Raw genomic sequence first — 20,154 nt, 5'->3', positions numbered from 1 at the left:
TCTGTGGAGATAAAAGAACTAAAAGCTAGTTATGATGAAATAAAAAATGCTGTAACTGCACTGCAATCTTGAATGGATGCCACAGTGGCAAGGATGGATGAGGCAGAGCAGCAAATCAGTGGTATAGAGGACAAACTTATGCAGAATAACGAAGCATTTGAAAAGAAGAGGGACACTAAGGCCAAAGAGCATGATTTAAGAATTTGAGAAATCAGTGACTCATTAAAAAGGAACAACATCAGAATCATAGGGGTCCCAGAAGAGGATGAGAGAGAAATAGGGGTAGAAAGGTTATATGAGCAAATCATAGTGGAAAACGTTCCTAACCTGGGGAAAGACACAGACAGCAAAATCCAGGAAGCACAGAAGACTCCAAGTAGATTCAACAAAAACCGACCATCAACAAGGCATATCATAGTCAAATTCACAATATTCAGGCAAGGAAAGAATCATGAAAACAGCAAGGGAAAAAAAGTCCTTAATCTATAAGGGAAGACAGATCAGGTTTGTAGCAGATCTATGCACAGAAACTTGGCAGACCAGAAAGGAGTGGCAGGATATATTCAATGTGCTGAATAAAAAAAAATATGCAGCCAAGAATTCTTTATCTAGAAAGGCTGTCATTCAAAATAGAAGGAGAGATTAAAAGTTTCCCAGACAAACAAAAATTAAAGGAGTGCGTGACCACTAAACCAGCCCTGCAAGAAATTTTAAGGGGGACTCTCTAAGGGGAGAAAAGATGAGGGGAGAAAAAACCCCACAAAAGCAACAAAGACTAGAAAGGACCAGAGAACACCACCAGAAACTCCAACTCTACAAGAAACATAATGGCAATAAATTCGTATCTTTTAGTACTCACTCTAAACGTCACTGGACTTCCAATCAAAAGACATAATGGGTAAGAAAACAAGATCCATCTATATGCTGTTTACAAGAGACCCAATGTAGACCTAAAGACACCTTCAGATTGAAAGTAAGGGGACAGAGAATCATCTATCATGTTAATGGTCAATAAAAAGAAAGCCGGAGTAGCCATACTTATATCAGACAATCTACACTTTAAAATAAAGACTATAACAAGAGATGAAGAAGGGCATTATATCATAATTAAGGGGTCTATCCACCAAGAAGACCTAACAATTGTAAATATTTATGCTCCAAATGTGGTAGCACCAAGTATATAAATCAATCACAAACATAAAGAAACTCATTGATAATGATACAATAGTAGGGGACTTCAACACCACCCTTACAGCAATGGACAGATATCTAAACAGAAAATCAACAAGGAAACAACAGCTTTGAAGCACACACTGGACCAGATGGACTTAACAGATATATTTCAGAACATTTCATCCTAGGGCAGCAGAATATACATTCTTCTCCAGTCTACATGGAATGTTCTCTGGAATAGATCACATACTGGGAGACAAATCAGGCCCCAGTAAGTACAGAAAGATCAAGATCATACTGTGCAGACATTCAGATCACAACTCTATGAAACTCAAAATCAACCACAAGAAAAAAATTGGAAAGGTAACAAATACTTGGAGACTGAGGAACATCCTACTAAAGAATGAATGGGCTAACCAAGAAGTTAAAGAGGAAATTAAAAAGTACATGGAAGCCAATGAAAATGATAACACCACAGCCCAAAACCTCTGGGACACAGCAAAGGAGGTCATAAGAGGGAAGTATAGAGCAATCCAGGCCTTCCTAAAGAAGAAAGGTCTCAGGGGCGCCTGGGTGGCTCGGTCGGTTGAGCGTCCGACTTCGGCTCAGGTCATGATCTCACGGTCTGTGAGTTCGAGTCCCGCATCAGGCTCTGTGCTGACAGCTCAGAGCCTGGAGCCTGTTTCGGATTCTGTGTCTCCCTCTCTCTCTGCCCCTCCCCTGCTCATGCTGTGTCTCTCTCTGTCTCAAAAATAAATAAACGTTTAAAAAAAAAAAAAAAAAAAGAAGAAAGAAAGGTCTCAGATACACAACCTAACTTTACGCCTTAAAGAACTGGAAGAAAAACAGCAAATAAAACTCCAAACTAGCAGAAGACAGAAAATAATAAGGATTAGAGCAGAAATCAATGCTACTGAAACCAAAAAAACAGAACAGATCAATGAAACCAGAAGCTGGTTCTTTGAAAGAATTAACAAAATTGATAAACCACTAGCCAGTTTGATCAAAAAGAAAAAGGACCCAAGTAAATAAAATCAAGAATGAAAGAGATCACAACCAACACAACAGAAATAAAAACAATAATAAGAGAATATTATGAGCAATTATATGCCAATAAAATGGGCAATCTGGAAGAAATGCACAAATTCCTAGAAACATATAAACTACCAAAACTGAAACTGAAAGAAATAGAAAATTTGGACAGACCCATAACCAGTAAAGAAATTGAATTAGTAATCAAAAATATCCCAAAAAGTAGAGTTGAGGGCCAGATGGCGTTCCAGAGGAATTCTGCCAAACATTTAAGGAAGAGTTAACACCTATTCTCTTGAAGCTGTTCCAAAAAATAGGATGGAAGGAAAACTTCCAAACTCTTTCTATGAAGCCAGCATAACCTTGATTCCAAAACCAAACACCCCACTAAAAAGGAGAACTATAGACCAATTTCCCTGATGAACATGGATGCAAAAATCCTCTACAAGACATTAGCCAACCAGATCCAACAATACATTAAAAAAATTATTCACCATGACCAAGTGGGATTTATACCTGGGATGCAGGGTTGGTTCAATATCTGCAAAACAATCAATGTGACATGTCATATCAATAAAAGACAAGAACCACATGATCCTCTCAATAGACGCAGAGAAAGCATTTGACAAAATACAGCATCCTTTCATGATAAAAACCCTCAAGCAAGTAGGGACAGAAGGATCATACCTCAAGATCATAAAAGCCATATATGAAAGACCCACCGCTAATATCATCCTCAATGGGGAAAAACTGAGAGCTTTCCCCCTAAGGTCAGGAACAAGACAGGGATGTCCACTCTTACCACTGTTATTCAACATAGTATTGGAAGTCAGCCTCAGCCATCACACAACACAAAGAAATAAAAGGCATCCAAATTGACCAGGAGGAGGTCAAACTTTCACTCTTCGCAGATGACATGATACTCTGTATGGAAAACCCAAAAGATTCCACCAAAAAATGGCTAGAACTGATCCATGAATTCAGCAAAGTGGCAGGATATAAAATCAATGCACAGAAATCGGTTGAATTCCTATACACCAACAATGAAGCAACAGAAAGAGAAATGAAGGAATCGATCCCGTTTACAATTGCACCAAAACCATAAAATACTTAGGAATAAATATAACCCAAGAGGTGAAAAATATATGCACTTAAAACTATAGAAAGCTTACGAAAGAAACTGAAGACACAAAAAAATGGAAAAAGATTCCTTGCTCCTGAACAGGAAGAATAAATATTGTTAAAATGTCAATACTACCCAAAGCAATCTACGTATTCAATGCAATCCCTATCAAAATAACACCACCATTCTTCACAGATCTAGAACAAACAATCCTAAAATTTGTATGGAACCAGAAAAGACCCCGAATAGCCAAAGCAATCTTGAAAAAGAAAACCAAAGCAGGAGGCATCACAATCCAGGACTTCAAGCTGTATTACAAAGTTCTAACCATCAAGACAATGCAGTACTGGCACAAAAACAGGCATTCAGATCAATGGAACAAAGAACCCAGAAATGGACCCACAAACATACAGCAACTAATATTTGACAAAGCGGAAAGAATATCCAATGGAATAAAGACAGTCTCTTCAAGTGGTGCTGGGAAAACTGGACAGCGACATTAAGAAGAATGAACATAGACCACTTTCTTACACCATACACAAAAATAAACTCAAAATGGATGAAAGACCTAAACGTAAAACAGGAAGCCATCAAAATCCTCAAGGAGAAAGCAGGCAAAAACCTCTTTGACCTTGGCCGCAGCAACTTCTTACTGAACACGTCTCCAGAGGCAAGGGAAACAAAAGCAAAAATGAACTATTGGGACCTCATCAGACTAAAAAACTTCTGCACAGCGAAGGAAACAATCAGCAAAACTAAATTCCCAATGGAATGAGAGAAGATATTTGCAAACAATATATCATATAATGGGTTAACATCCAAAACCTATAAAGAACTTATCAGCTCAACACCCAAAAAACAAATACTCCAGTAAAGAAATCAGCAAAAGACATGAAAAGACACTTCTCCAAAGAAGACAACCAGATGGCCAACTGACACATGAAAAAATGCTCAACATCACTCATTATCAGGGAAACACAAATGAAAACAATGAAATACCACCTCACACCTGTCAGAATGGCTAACATGAACAACTCAGGCAACAACAGATGTTGGCGAGGATGCGGAGAAAGACGATCTCTTTTGCCCTGCTGGTGGGAATGCAAAGTGGTACAGCCACTCTGGAAAACAGTATAGAGTTTCCTCAAAAAATTAAAAATAGAACTACCCTACGACCCAGCAATTGCACTACTAGGTATTTATACAAGGGATACAGGTATGCTGTTTTGAAGGGGAACACGCACCCCAAGGTTTATAGCAGCACTAGCGACAATAGCCAAATTATGTAAAGAGCTTAAATGTCCATCAATGAGTGAATGGATAAAGAAGATGTGGTATATATACACAATGGAGTATTACTCGGAAATCAAAATGAATGAAATCTTGCCATTTGCAACTACGTGGATGGAACTAGAGGGTATTATGCTAAGTGAAATCAGAGAAAGACAAATATCATGACTTCACTCATATGAGGACTTTAAGATAAAAAAACATGAACATAAGGGAAGGGAAGCAAAAATAATATAAAAACAGGGAGGGGGGAGAAAACATAAGAGACTCTTAAATATGGAGAACAAACCGAGGGTTAGTGGAGGGGGTTGGGAGAGGGTATGGGCTCAATGGGTAAGGGGCATTAAGGAATCTACTCCTGAAATCATTGTTGCACTATATGCTAACTAACTTGGATGTAAACTTAAAAAAATTTTTTTAAATATAAAACAAAAAATAACTAGTTATTATTCAAAGGCAAAAGGATTCTCAGAAATAATCTCATGTAATCCTTTCATTGTATACAATAGAAAACTAAAGAGTCTATATCTCATTCCTCTTCTCCCATACACTAATCATACCTACTTGCAGGAACTGTGTCATTAAGGATAGCCAAGTGCGGCAGTGAAATAACTGGCTATATCAACACACACACACAAAACAAATAAACAAAAATCTAAACAAACAGAAAAAAAATGCTTACATGAAGCAGTACCAATTGCTAAGGTTCCAGGAAACCATGTGTCACATAAGATAAACACAGGGATTTCATCTATCATAAACAATATGTTTTCTGAAAACATTTAATATGTTTGTCTCCATTGGTGTTTGATAGCAGTGTCCGGCCTGTGATGAGAAACTAAAACAAGGAAGTGACGCACTACAGGACACTGGACTAGGCAGTGGGAAGAGCCAGGCTCCCATTCCTGCCACATATCTGCTATGGATCACAGCCTCAGCTATTAGTTTCTGTAACCATGTTTTTGTTTTTTTTTTAATTTTTTTAAATGTTTATTTTTGAGAGAGAGAGAGAGACAGAGCATGAGTGGGGGAGGGGCAGAGAGAGAGAGAGAGAGAGAGAGACAGAGAGAGACAGAGAGAGACAGAGAGAAGCAGAGACAGAATCCGAAGTGCTCCAGGCTCTGAGCTGTCAGCATAGAGTCTAAGGTGGGGCTTGGTCTCTTGAACTGTGACATCATGACCTGAGCCAAAGTCAGACACTTAACCGACTGAGCCACCCAGGCGCCTCTAGTTTCTGTAACTGTAAGTGGTGACTTTCATTCATTTAAATTCTCTTGGAAGTTCCTTTTGGCTGTAACATTCAATGGTTCCAATATGCTAAAATGAATCCCACAATTAGTTGGAGACATCCACTGCATTCAGATACTGAAAACATTTTTTTAAGTTTTAGAAGAAATCTTTGCTATATTTATTTAGTATTAAATACATAAAAGTCAGTTTACATTTATTGTCTAAGGTATTAATTAGTTGTTTAGAAGGGCTTTGTGGAAATAGGGTTTACTAGTCTAATAAGCAAAGACTAATCCACTGTATTCATTAGCAATGTCTTAAGCAGCTTCAATTCCTATGGGATTTACTCCTTTGTTCATTTCTATTGCTTTTCTCACCCAATCTAATTCAGGATTCAGATAAACCTAACGTCTACTCCTATTTCTGCCATTTGCTCTCATCATCATTTTTTAGAAAAACAAAACCTCTGAAGTCATGGGCTGTCTTGCAAGTTGTATGAGATAATGGATTCTACCTAGCCACTAGCAAAGAGTATCTAAGAAATCCAATGTTCAATAAGTATTTGTTGAATTAGTTCTTTATTGATAATCCTGTCTTTTCCTTTCTAAAACTGCCTTAATCTCCCTCTCTCCAGTCCTTTCATTGCTCACACATCCACAAAGCGCTGCAGCAAAGACCCCAGTACCGTGAGATGTACTCGTCATCGGCACCCAGCTCCACCTTATCTACTGCAGACCCACTGCTCTGTGCTCCCTCTGCTACTCTCACTGATGGTGGTGGCTGTGGTGGCAAGAGCAGCCATCACAGGGACTTGTAGGTCATGTCTACCACATCCTGGGCACAGCACCATTGCCCTGTGTATTATTTCATTTAATCCTCACAAACCCCTTTGGGTACGTATCATTTATCTTTACTTTAGAGGTGAGAAATCTGCATCTTAAGTTATATAATTTCAGAGAACTGGATTCAAACAGGTGTAGGGTTTTTTTTATTAACTGAGCTAAAAACACGTAACACAAAATCTATCACCTTAATCCTTTTTGGTAACAGTAGTGTTCATTACACGTACAATAGATCTCTAGAACATTTTCATCTTGCAAACCTGAAACTCTATACACACTGAACAAAACTTCTTGTTATCCCACTCTCCAGCTCCTGGCAACCAGCATTCTACTTGCTAGGAGTTTGAGCATGTTGGATACACATAAGTATAATGATACAGTATCTGTCCTCTTCTGTCAAATGTGATTTTAAAATACCTGGCTCAGTCAGTTGAGTGTCTGACTTCAGCTCAGGTCATGATCTCATGGTTTGTGAGTTCGAGCCCCATGTTGGACTCTATGCTGACAGCTCGGAGCTTGGAGCCTGCTTCAGAGTCTGTGTCTCCCTCTGTCTGCCACCAACCCCCCCCCCCCCCGCCACCACCCACATTCTGTTGTGTCTCTCTCACAAAATACATAAACATTAAAAAGTTTTTAAATATTAGTCCCATGGACAGACTATATTCCAAATGCATGTCGTTGGTCTTGAAAATTTTCTCCCAAGGAAGGATATCAAAATGATGGCAAAATTTCTAGGCTAACTAACAAAGGTCTATTTAAACCTTGGTTAGCCACCAGTGCTATTAAAAGTCTGAACAGTGGCAACAGTGGTAAAGAAGGATTTTACAAGCAGGGAGCAGAGGAGGTGGCAGCAGTCACTAAAATAAACTGCCTTTTACAAGTTAGAGATTTATAGGCTAGGAATCCTATATTTAGACATCAACAAACAGAATTTCTTATAAGAAATATTACCCCAATGTAATATGATAGTCAATAAAAGTTTCTCTTGCTTAGCAGTTCATTTTAGAGATTGTATTGCTGTATCAAAGGAAAGCTTAATAGTTGAATCTGTTCAGAGAAATAAACTTGTTAATGGTTTGTTCCATTATCCTCAAAAGAAATGTTCAGAGTCAAGAAATGTGACAATTATATGAGATAAAGTCAATAATAAAGAGCATGGAATACTATAAAAAAAAAATGGAATAAGCAGAACATCTCTTTAAGGAGTGCACCTGTTTCACTTTCAATAGACTGGTATTGATGGCCAGGCCAACAGCACCTTCCATACCTGTACAAAAACTTTCTGGAGTAGTCCACGACGTTCTGCTAGAGGTAGCTCATTCTGTGCACCTCCAACTGCCTCAGGCACATGTGGAAGGTCAAAAAACAGATATAAACATTTAACCAGGGTGGAAGGCACTGACATCGTTGTCATGCAGTCCACGGTTTTCTGGAAAACAAACCAATAAATAAGTGAATAGGGAGACAGATAGACATAATTGGAACAGCTAAGTAAGTTCACAAATATTAATCCAGAATTTAAATCATTAACTCACAAATTTTAAGCCAGAAAATTATGTATCAAAATAACTTTTTAAATGCCTGAAAAATTAAAAAATGACTCCATGCTGACAAATACTCATTTTCCATTTGGACAAATCTGCTTTAATCAGATATTGAGATGGGGCTCCTGGGTGGCTCAGTGGTTAAGCGTCTGACTCTTAATTCCGGCTCATGATCTCACCATGGTGAGATAGAGCCTGCATCACACCCATCCCTGCTGCCTGGCACTGGGCATGGAGTCTACTTAAGATTCTCTCTCTCTTCCTCTACCCTCTCCCACTCACACACATGCACTCACTCTTTCTCTCTAAAAATACATACATATGTGTGTGTGTGTGTGGGTGTGTGTGTGTGTATTGAGATGTGTTTGTTATTTATTAGATTTGCTATTTTTTTATTAAAAGGCAGCATGTTTCAAAGCAAATGAACTTTTGGATTTAGAAAAAAGAAATTCAACCATAAACTTGGGCAAACTAACTTTGCTGGACCTCAGTTTCCTTTCCTATAAAATAAATATAATAATAGGTCTTAGAGTTAATGTAAGCATTATATAACAAATCTGAGATATATTAAGCACTAAGTTATATATTAGTAGTTGCTTTGCTATCACTTTTATTATTATTAAACATTCTTGGGGTTGGAAGGACACTTGAAGGATACAGGTAACACTGAAAAATCTGTGTATTATTTTCAACAATTTCTAGAGGAAGAAAGTCCACCTTCTTATGGTGAAATTTCAGTATTCCTAAGAAGTATGCTATAATAATTGCCAAATTTTTTTCACGGTCCAGTTTGGAACCAAAAGTTTCATACACTGGAGATCAACAGGCTGGTGTCACCTTGTCACCTGTATTTAGTTTATCAACTTTTTAATCAAACATTCACTGAATGCATAGGGTATGTCTGGCAGTATGTTGGGAACTGGGCAGGAAACGACAAAGCACCCCTGCCCTTCAGAAGACTGTGGTCTATTAGCAGAAACAGGTTATCAATAACTACGAAAAAGGAATGATCAACACTACCAGGAATGAAGAGGAAAAGTATAGGAATTAAGAGGGGAAAGATCACCTGAAGATACATAGAAAGTTGAACTATACGACACACTATGTTTCAGGAACCTGAGTCCAAAACTGTTAACTCCTAAAAAGCCACAATAATAGTGTCTAATCTTTAATGAGTATCAATTATAAAACAAGCATAAGGCTAAGCGTTTTAATTATCTCATTTATTCTTCCATCAACCTTATAAGGTAGATTCTATTACTGTATGATCCTTACTTTATACACGAAGCAATTGAGGCTCATAATTGAGATACCCTGCCTTAGTTAAAGCTGGTTAAGTGGTCCACAAGTGTATATGCCCAGGGACCTATGTATCATATGGTCTCCCACTCTGGTCTGACTTTTATTTTGCTGGCCTTGGAGAACCAGTGAAGTGTTACAAAGCAGTAATGGAACCAGATATCAGAAAATTCACTGGTGGTTATATAGATCTAAATTAGATCTAAAGAGCAAGAAGGCCAGGGTCATTAGGAAACTAATACAGAAAACCATATGAGAGATGGGGCCTGAACTAATGCAGTAGCAGGGTGATAGAGAGGTGAGAGGACCCAAAGAACAATCCCTTGCATGATCTGGTCCTTATTCTAAACATCCAGTAACATTTCCTGCCTCTAAATATTTCAAAAACCTTTTGCTGTTCCATGATTATTTCTAGATACCCCATGTCTCTATACATCTGATGCTCAGTTTAAATGTCTGCCCATGTCTGAAACTTTAATTCCTCATCTTTCCTCCCTCCCTCACCTACAAAATTTATAACTCTCACATTTCTATTTTCATAGCAGTACATATATCCCATGACTGCATTTTATAGTACTGTCATTCACTCCATCTCTGTCATCTACATGTTGATTCAGGACGTTTTAGTCATCTCTGTATCTCACTGCTATCAACAGAAAATGGCATATAAACATAAAAGTCAGCTCAAAATATAGAGCACTAAATTTTCTCTTAAAATACCTTTTTCTAGTTAGATTATTACTAGCTTTCTGTTTTCATTAGGCAAATTGGTATGATTTTTCAGTTTCATTTTATAGCAGAGTATAAGCATAACTTGGTATCCAAACTGATAATTGGCAACATTTGTAATTTTTAAAAAAGTGATTAGGTTAAGGGTCACCTACGTGGGTCAGTCGATTGAGCATGTGACTCTTGATTTTGGCTCAGATCATGCATGATCCCAGGGTCGTGGGAATGAGCCCTGCATTGGGTCGAACCCTGAGTCGGACTCTGCACTGGGTGTGGAGCCTGCTTAAGATTCTCTCTCTCTCCCTCTTCACCCCACTCCCTGCTTACGATCTCTTTCTCTCTCTAAAAAAATGTTTTTTAAAAAAGTGATTAGGTTAATCCACATTTCCTGACTTTCTAGTATGTGTCAGATATTCTGGTAGGATACACTTTCTGTTCACACCTGAGAAAGCATCCACAAAGAATAGGAATAAGACTTAGAAATATCACAATTAAAAATGGTTATTTTACATGCTATTTTAAACCAAACCAAATTTTGGTACAGTAATATGGCGGCATTTATAGCTAGCATCAATAGCAAATAGAATTGACATTTTGATAGGTTTTTGGTATGGTCACAGATACATGGAAACAGTTGGCCACTTTAGGACTATCTGAAGGTGACATAGGATAAATAAACATCTCCATTTGCCCAGAATTTAGGAGTTGTCTGGGATGTGGGGCTTCTGGGCTGAAATCTGGCAAGTCCCAGGTACATCAGAGCAACTTGGTCTGATTCCTTTTGTGATGTTAAGAAACAAACAAACATAAACCAGCAAACAAAAAAAAGGAAACATTATTCTAAGGGGAAAAAAAGCCTAAGTGCTACTACTTTAGGCTAATGACTAGCTTCAGGATATGGTTACTAAGAAATATGCATCGTTTCTGCTGTGGCCCACCAAGGTATATGACTCATGTCACAGCCACCTCTGTAAATTCCATTATTAAATGATGTGAGTTGTTTGATCATAATTTAGACAAGAACCATTCTCAAGACTGGTACTAACTTTGATAGGTAATTCTACTCTGAGTTTTAGAAGGGTGAAACACATCTTTCTTTTTTTTTTGTTGTTAATGGTTATTATTATTATTTTTTTTTTTTTGAGAGAGAGACAAAGAGCACATGCACACAAGTCGAGGAGTAAAGAGAGAGTGAGAGAATCCCAAGCAGGCTCCCCGCTATCAGCGCAAAGTCTGTTGCAGGGCTCCATCCCACAAACTGTGAGGTCATGACCTGAGCTGAAATCAAGAGTCAGATGCTTAGCTGACTGAGCCACCCAGGTGCCCCTGAATCAAGTTCTTTCATCCCCAAAACATCACAGGCCAAAAGTCAGGTATCCAAATAGCTGGTAACTGAGTACATGCAACAGAAATTATGGCAGATGATTAAAGGTGGTTTAGAGAGGGGGAATAAAAGGAATCTCCAGAATAAATCAAGTGGGAAGGGAATATATATTATCCTGAAAATGTCACTATTCCCCTATTTTCCATAAAATTTAGAAGAATTTACAAATATTTTTCATGTCATTTGTTCCTTATTAGTGAAGTAAGGTCAGATGATTCTTCTAAAGCAATTTCCCTGATGTGGGCTACAAAAGTGTTGGTTTTGGCCAGATGGAGCCAGAGCTCCCAGGCTACCGGCCTACAGTCCCAGAAGTCCATTGCTGTGCCCCACATGCTGTACTAATGGTATCATGCTCTCTGTGTGTTATGACAAAGACGAAATACACCATTCAAGTTACGCATTTCCTCAGGTGTAAAATTTGTAGTAACATAAACCTCCTCATGAGATGTTGTGAGAAGCATGAAAGCATATGTTAGAAGGATTAAGAATATAATGATTAACATAAAATCTTATTTGGATATGATGACACATTTAGTTTCACAAAATTCCAAGAGGATAAAAAAGGAAGTCAAGTTATCAAACATGAAAACAAAGAACTTACCTGACCGGAGGATGCTAACAAATTAATTGTTGTCAGAAGCATCCAACCTCTACTGGCTTCTTCACTCTGATTGATTTCTAGGAACTGGACTATGGCCCGACTTGCAGCTTCTATAAAACCAAAGGAAAGCAATGAGGTGGGGGAAAATCATATATAAAGAACTTCTTCCTTATAACCTGTCAAAAAATGATCATTTACGAAGCATGTGCTTTAAATCAGCACTATTACATGCTCTATGTAAACTATGCGAAAAAGAGCAATATTTTAATGGTATATCTAGGCCCTTACAGCATTATTATCATATTAATACAGAAACACAGAAATCAACCTCTATATTATAGGGACAGTTACATCATGAGCTAGTCGAAAAGAGTCATGAGAAAGGTAAAATTTGAGCTAAACGTACCTGGCAAACAAGGATATGTTTGTCTAGGAAGTGGGAGGGAAAGCAGGGAACAGAGAGATTAAAAGCACAGAATTAAAACAAAAGTGTAAATAGAAGACTGAGCCTAATATGTAAGATCAAGACAAAGAACTTTAATAACACTGGGTTAATATTCTACAAGAGCATTTTGAGAATTAGAGTCTACTATCAACAGTAGTGGTAGAAAATTAAAGTCAAATTATGAAGGAAAGTAATCTAAAGGCTGTATTTGACTCTCTGGGCAAGAAAAGTAAATGTAGTTTCCTGAGCAAAGTAGATGATAAAAGGATTACTCTAAGACTCTTCACTAGTGAGTATAAGACAGACTGGAAGGGCAGAGACTCTGGTGGACAGGGAATAAATCAGGAGGCTGCCCTAGGGATACACACAAGGGGTGACCTGAGCAGCAGCTGACAGTAGGAACGGTGAGTGTCAGTCACAGAACTGCACTGTTGGAAGAATCTGTCAACGTAAATTCAGTTGATTACGCCTTTAGAGGTAAGGATAAATGGACAAATCCTTAAACTGTGCACTTCATTTCATCAGCACAGAGTCCATCAATTTTTCTATCAATATATGGGATGAATTAAAGTTGTCAGAAAAGGTGTGCAATCTGTTCACTTACCAAAATCAACCTGGTAAGTTGCTAATGTACACTTAACACACATCATAAAAATGCAGAATAAACAGAATTTAGGTTGCCTTACAGGTATTTTTTCTTCCATTTAAGACAATCAAGATAAAAGTATGTCATCAAATAATTGAGTGAATACAAGACTTACATACAATGCTGGGCTGGGCATATTTTATCTTTATATGCTTCCATTTGAAAGAATATTTTAATAGGAAAAAATTTTTAAATAGCTTATTTTTACTAAGTCTTAACTGTATAACAAACACTGTTTTAAGCATTTGAAGATTTAACTTATTTAATCTTTACAAGAACCTTATGAGTTATTTTCTAGTATTATACCCCTTATAAGAATACAAATTGAGAAATGGGGAGGATGAGTAATTTGCCTAGAGCCACACAGCTAGTCAGTGACAGAACTTTCACTCAAATCCAAGCTGTCTAGCCTATAAGAGATAAAGACAGTGATAAAAAAAAAAAAAATTACTGAAAAACGGAAGCCAACAGAAGCCTGGCTTATTTCTAATATTTCAATATCTTAAAAGTGTTGAAATTATTGTATTCACATTTTCACTGATTTGTAGCCTCTCCTCCCTCTCTAGAAAATAAACACCATGGGAGCAGACTCCTGGTCCACCTCATTCACTGCCAGACCCTAGTGTAAGGCACGTCACTGGCACGAAGTGGGTGCTCAATCCACATCTGTTAAACGAGTGAATAAATCAACCCAGGGAGATCAAAGAAGGACGGTCTCAACTTGTTAGGAACATCAAGAGTGCCTGAATTACTATGGATAAGAGAGATTCCTGGACGTTCTGAAAAGGGGAGTAATAATATGAAGAAAGCAATGCTTAAGGCTGGTTAAACTGGGAAGCTCTCATTGGAGACGGAGCAAAACAAATAAAAGAATACCACTGAGAAACATTCTTTGGCAACTGTGGTTTGAGATCACTGTTAAAAATTGATCTGCAAATTTTTCTTGCAAACCTGTAATGGACCAATTTGTTATGTAACATAAGCCCTTCTTCCTTGCTAGGAATTAAACGCTCCTGTAAGGAAGACGACTCCTTTCTAGTGAGTAAAACTGTCAAAGGCTGACATGCTATGCTTTCATTTCCATGGCAGCTTTGGTGTCAAACTGTGTATTTCCAATTTTTTAACTCAACATACTAAAAATCTACTTGCAGTCTTCAAATGGATTATTCCACAGTGAAATCAAAGTAACAAAATTCTATTTCATAACAACAACAATAACAACAACAACAACAACAAAACTTGAACTGGTCAATACCACCTATGCTTCTGACAGAAGGCAAAAAGAAAACGGATGGTGGAGAACTAAAGTGACTTCAAGAGACAAAATTACCTTCCTGGTACAAAAGCTAGTGAGCTATAGATAAGACACGTTTTGGGTGAATCTGAATACCACCCGTGTTTTTTAACGTAACACTATTAATGCTAAAAGAAAATTGGACAAAGATGTATTTTCTGCTATTCAATAAGTTGTCAGTTATAAACAATGAATGCTAATACTTATTTTAAGAACCGAAACACCAAAAATGTACTCTTGGCTTGCAACAGTTCTATTTGAGTAGTAGTGGGCATTTGTGGTTTCTCTTCTTTCGGTTGACAACAAAAATAAGGTATTCCTCAAGATAAGAAAGGACAAATAATAGATTTTTTAAAAAACCCTCAATGTTCAATGGATTGCTGAGCTGATTACATAAGTGAAAAAGATCAAGACAGTGTAATTATTAATAGTATCTAACAACTTTACCAACTTAATAACAACTACTCTTTTTTGAGAGGAATGTGGAGAAGATCTCAATGACAAAAGATCTTTACATAACAAATGTATTCATAAGAACAATTTTACTCTCACCTACTTATTTCAGTATGTTGCCATTCAAAAAACACTTTAATGGGATCTCCTACTTTGTATTTAAACGAGTCAAGAAGCTCATTGAGAAAGTATTTAACATCAAGTGCTATCTTTAAAAAATTATATATACTAGAAAGTAATTTTAAACTAAACCTACGTAAATTATAGAGTTTCTTAAAACTTTGAAAGAAAAACAGTTCTAGTAAAAAAAAAAAAGATACTGCATTAGAATCTTTTAATTTTGCTAATGTTTAACAAATACAAATTTAAATGATTTAAGGTTATAAGAGTTAATGAAAGGAACATATTAACCCATCTTGAGAGTTGCCAATCATTTGATTCAAGCTTTAGCTTTCACACTGCATTTCAATACATATAGTTAACTGAAAAATACAGAAATGGAGTTAGTAGAGCTCATTATTAGATTAAGACTAGAAGGTAGACAATTTTAAAAGAAATTTAAATAGAGAATATAAGTGGTTTCAGTCAGACAATATTCAGAACAATCAGAATGCAAAACTTGTTAACAGTAAGCGCGATTCAATTTTTCTTTTGCATTTAAAGCACATTTTCAAACTTATGCAACAGGATGATAATGTGAGACATGTTAACAGTATTATTACATTTTTTTCATTAATGAAGAAACCAAGCCCTATAAACTCCTTCCCATCCCCAAAAAACTTCCAAAAGTTAGTCAGAAAAACAGTATTAGAACTCATAGATAGCTTCCATGCTTTTTTTTTTTTTTTCATTTGATGATACATAACCACACCTGGGAATGAAATTACCTGAGGGTGTTGTGGCTGTGAAATCCTTGGAGGACAGCGGGACACACTGTTTTTCTGTTTAAAAAAAGAGGCCGGGTTGTCTACTTGGGGATTTACTACAGTATACTAATCCCGCCACAAGATGCTGTATAAGACACCAATTGTGGCCAGCATTAACCAGCTTCTCCCATCACCAGGACGCTGCCCATAGGAGATCACACCACTGTATTTAACAGCGGCACCTATCATGCAGCAACGTCATTAAAAATAACCTGAAAATACTATTTTTAGATGGGTGGAGATTTTTTGCTTCAGTGACTTGAAGTGACCAAGTGCCCTTAGACCTAAGCAGATTGCATAGCTGAACTTAACAAATAACTACAATAGGAAAAATCTTTAGGGGTGCCTGAGTGGCTCAGTCAGTTGAGCATCTGTCTCCTGATTTTGGCTCAGATCATGATCCCAGGGTTGTGGGATCTAGTCCTGGGTTAGGCTCGCACTGAGCATGGAGCATGGGGCCTGCTTAAGATTCTCTCTCCCCCTCCCTCTGCCCTTCCCCCCCACACACACTTTCTCTCTCCCTCAAAAAAAAGTAAACTAAATTAAAAAAATCTTAGGCTATACACTGTACCTGATATGGCCACAAAATTATAAATTTTCTCAAATTAGTTGAAAGTCACTACATATTTTTAACAAAAGCCACATGGAGGCAACAACCAAGAGAGAATTACATTATGGGAGACAGAAAACTAGAACTGTCAAGATGCCCTAATGTATTACACATCAGTCTGTGCATCCATTTTGCATACTTCCATTTTTACTAACTTCTGATGGACAGATTCAAACAACAGAAATTGCAGATTAGCATATCTTCCTACTGACATACCTGCAATCCATGTTCAAAGTGATCTGATAAAACGACTTGCTACATGAGTGGTAATTAGGTAACAAATAAAATAAAAAGTATTTCACACCAAATTCAGAGGAGTCTTAAAAAAAAATAATCTTGCCATGATGCACAACAAATACAGACAACTTTCAAATGAATAACAGAGGGCTCATTTTACCTGTCTTTTTTTTTTTTGGAGAAAAATTATGTGCATATAAATTATTGCAAAATTACTTTCAATGATAACTTTCTTGAAATAAAAGGTTATGTAAGGTATCAAAAGTAGCCAAACTTATAGACACAAAAAAATAGAAAGATGCCAAGGGCTGGGAGAAGGAGGAGATGGGGAATTACTGTTCAGGGAGTATAAAGTTATAGTTACAGAAGATAAAAAAGTTCAAGAGAGCTCCTGTACAACATTGTGCTTAAAGCAGACTGTGTTATGCACTTAAAAATTTGTTAGGAGGGTAGATCATATGTTTTTTTACTGCAATAAAAATCAATCAGAAAATAAGAATGGGATATATAAAAGTTAAGATGATTCAGAATGTACCTAGATCTTAAAAATGTGATTTTTTTTTCTAGAAAAAATCAAAAGATCAAAAAAATCTCCACGAAATCCCCATTTTTGATAATGACACTGACTGAAAGAAACTTCCAACACTCAAGACTATAAATAAAAGAACAAGGATTCCCACAGCCAGGGTTCTTTAAGACTGAAGAAGGAGATACTCCAAAACAATGCTTTTCTCTCTTACACATCAGTTAAGTCTGGCTTTTCTAACACTACTCCAATTCTCAATGCATTTAAAAAAGTAAATAACGAAACAGAAATCCTATATCAAAAATCAGTAAAAAATTATTGAGCATCTCATCTGTAACAAGGAGTCTTCTAGGTGATACAGGGCTGAACACAAGAGACAATAAAATTAAATAAATAAACAAGTTACTTTCAGACGACAAACTTCTAGAGGAAGTACTTAAGATGACTGAATAAATGCTGGTATGGGGAGAGGATAAAGGATCTGGGATAGGGTGATCAGGAAAGGTTTCTTTTGTGGAAGTAAAATCTACAAAAATTGAATTGAATCTCAATGCAGTGGATTCTGAAGTTAATAAATTTCAAAAGTTTAAAACTAAAAATTATATGGAATTACATGATCTGGAAAAATAGATCTTAAAAATATCTGGAAAATAAGAAGTCATCAATGGAGAAGGAGTGCAGGGGGCTCTTCCTGCTATGTTTGCAACTTCCTGTAAGTCTATAATTATTTCAAAATAAAAAGTTTAAAAACACCTTGTGTAACTATTACTATAATTAACAATGATACACCTTGTACTCCATTTAAGATACTTTTCATTATGTTGAATACACTGAATCATTACAGGATTTAGGAAAAGAAATCTCCAGTGCAGAAAAGCGTTTTTCTATAAACATGCAGATTAGGTATTTAAAAATACAGCAACAGAAAAGCGACCATAGTTACAGTTTGGGGAATATTTTATTCTAATCTAGGGATATTACTCAAGTAAGAAAATGCAATGACAAGAGTCAGTACAGAACAGAACAATTTCCCTTCATGTTACCTGTTTAAAATAGCTAAGAATGCATAGAACACACAAATCTTATATTTAAGACCAACTTCTCACTTCTACAGGAACAAGTGAAATCAGGAAAGATAAAAAGGATGCAGTCCCACTGTGGGTGGAGAAGGGAGAAGACAGGGGTGGGAGGTGACCTTAAGCTATCTTACCACCTTTGACTGGACCTGCTTCCAAGACTGCAAGTATAATTAAAATTATCTCACTTTAAAATCTACACAGCAATTAATACAATCCACTATGTCTGAATAAGAGATTTAGTCTCTCAATCTAAAAATATTTTAATGGCTGTTGCTCCAAAGACCCCACAACGGGCTCCAGTTAAAGATGGAAGGTTGTGCACCTGCATTTATCTCTGCTCTCTCCCAAAGCCCCACTGCTGTGGACTGAATTGTGCTCCCTTCTGCTCCAAATTCCTGTGTTGAAGCACTAACTCCGAATATGCTGGTATCAGAGACGGAGCCTTTGGGAGAGAACTAGGGTCAGACGCAGTCATGACGGTAGAGTTCTCTTGATGAGGTTAATGCCCTTATAAGAAGACACACCAGAGCTCTCTTTCTCCAGGTGAGGCCACATTGAGAAGGTGCCATTTTCAGTCAGGAAGACAGATCTCACCAGAAACCAATCATGCTGGCACTCTGATCTTAGACTTTCAGTCCCCAGAACTGGGAAGGAATATTTCTGTTATTTAAGTCACTGGTCTATGGTGCTTTGTTATGGCAGCTTGAGCAGATTAATACACCCACTAAAATGGTTATAAAAGGATTTTTCAAAAAGCCTAAACCCATAAGGACAAAGAGAATAGGAAAGAGGAAACCAACATTTTGGATACTAAAATAGCAGAGGGGTTAGTGGTAACTGACTTAGCAAACTCTAGAATCTTAAAGCAAGTGCAGGGAAAATGGAAAAGCAACTAAACTACAACAGAGCCCCAAGAGACTCAGGAACTGGTGACACCAGGTAGCTTTGGAAGCAGAGGTAAACATGGGAGTGTACATAGAAGGCTTGTGAAAGTTTGTTAAAGACCAGTGAGACCCCCAGATCCTACTATGTGGGCACCAGACTGGAGGTTTGTTCACTAGAAAGAGTGAGGGAGCGTGTTGAGGTCTGGAGCAGGGGTGAGGCCACCACACCAGGCACAGCTGCAGGCTCAGAGAGATCAAATAGAAGCTTACACACTGACTGCTGAGGGTCCTCAGACCTTTCCCCTACTTGGCTTCTAGAATGCCGAGAGGCAGACATGTATCTTCCAAGTACAAACTGGACATTCCTCACTGGGGACTCTGCCTAGCTCGGGGGAGAAAGGCAAGAGAACAACCTAGCAAGATCACACTGGCCCACAGTTTCAAGCCCCACCCACAACTGCAGAGCTACCCAGCAGCTTTCTATGGCTCCATTCTTAACACAGGAGCAGATGGCCCAGGAAGTTCTCTAACCTAAAAGACAGACAAAAGCAAATTAACAAAAAAGGCAACCTGAAAGAAACAGAACTAAAAAGAGAATATATGAAAGAATAGCCATCAATATAAAAAGAAACTCTTAGGAATTAAAATTATAATGTCACACACACACACACCAAAAACCTCCATAGAAGGGATGGATGGAACTTTCTTAGCAAGTAAAGTCAAAAACCAAAAATATAAATAAAAGAAAATAAAATGAGAAGGACAGTCTTAGGGGTACATCTGACTAAAAAAGAAAACTGAGTGGAG

General features: G+C 37.3%; 1 protein-coding gene across 15 annotated transcripts in view; it reads right to left on the bottom strand.

The window, feature by feature from the left end:
- WDFY3 (WD repeat and FYVE domain containing 3) overlaps positions 1–20,154 on the bottom strand; it is a 277,574-nt gene that overhangs the window by 150,301 nt on the left and 107,119 nt on the right. For 12 of the 15 annotated variants that reach the window (XM_086704669.1, XM_086704671.1, XM_086704668.1 and 9 more), the window contains 3 exons: positions 15,973–16,026; positions 12,248–12,357; positions 7,958–8,119 (listed from right to left, as the gene is read on the bottom strand). In XM_086704669.1, coding sequence (XP_086560795.1) covers positions 7,958–8,119; positions 12,248–12,357; positions 15,973–16,026 — 326 coding nt within the window. The remainder of the gene's footprint in view (positions 1–7,957; positions 8,120–12,247; positions 12,358–15,972; positions 16,027–20,154) is intronic. The other 3 variants (XM_086704676.1, XM_086704678.1, XM_086704680.1) reach the window with 1 other exon arrangement.

Source organism: Puma concolor, chromosome B1 (genome assembly GCF_028749965.1).
Source record: "Puma concolor isolate L17-30 chromosome B1, mPumCon1.1.hap2, whole genome shotgun sequence".
NCBI classification, from domain to species: Eukaryota; Metazoa; Chordata; class Mammalia; order Carnivora; family Felidae; genus Puma; species Puma concolor.
This window is presented reverse-complemented; position numbering and strand designations above follow the sequence as displayed.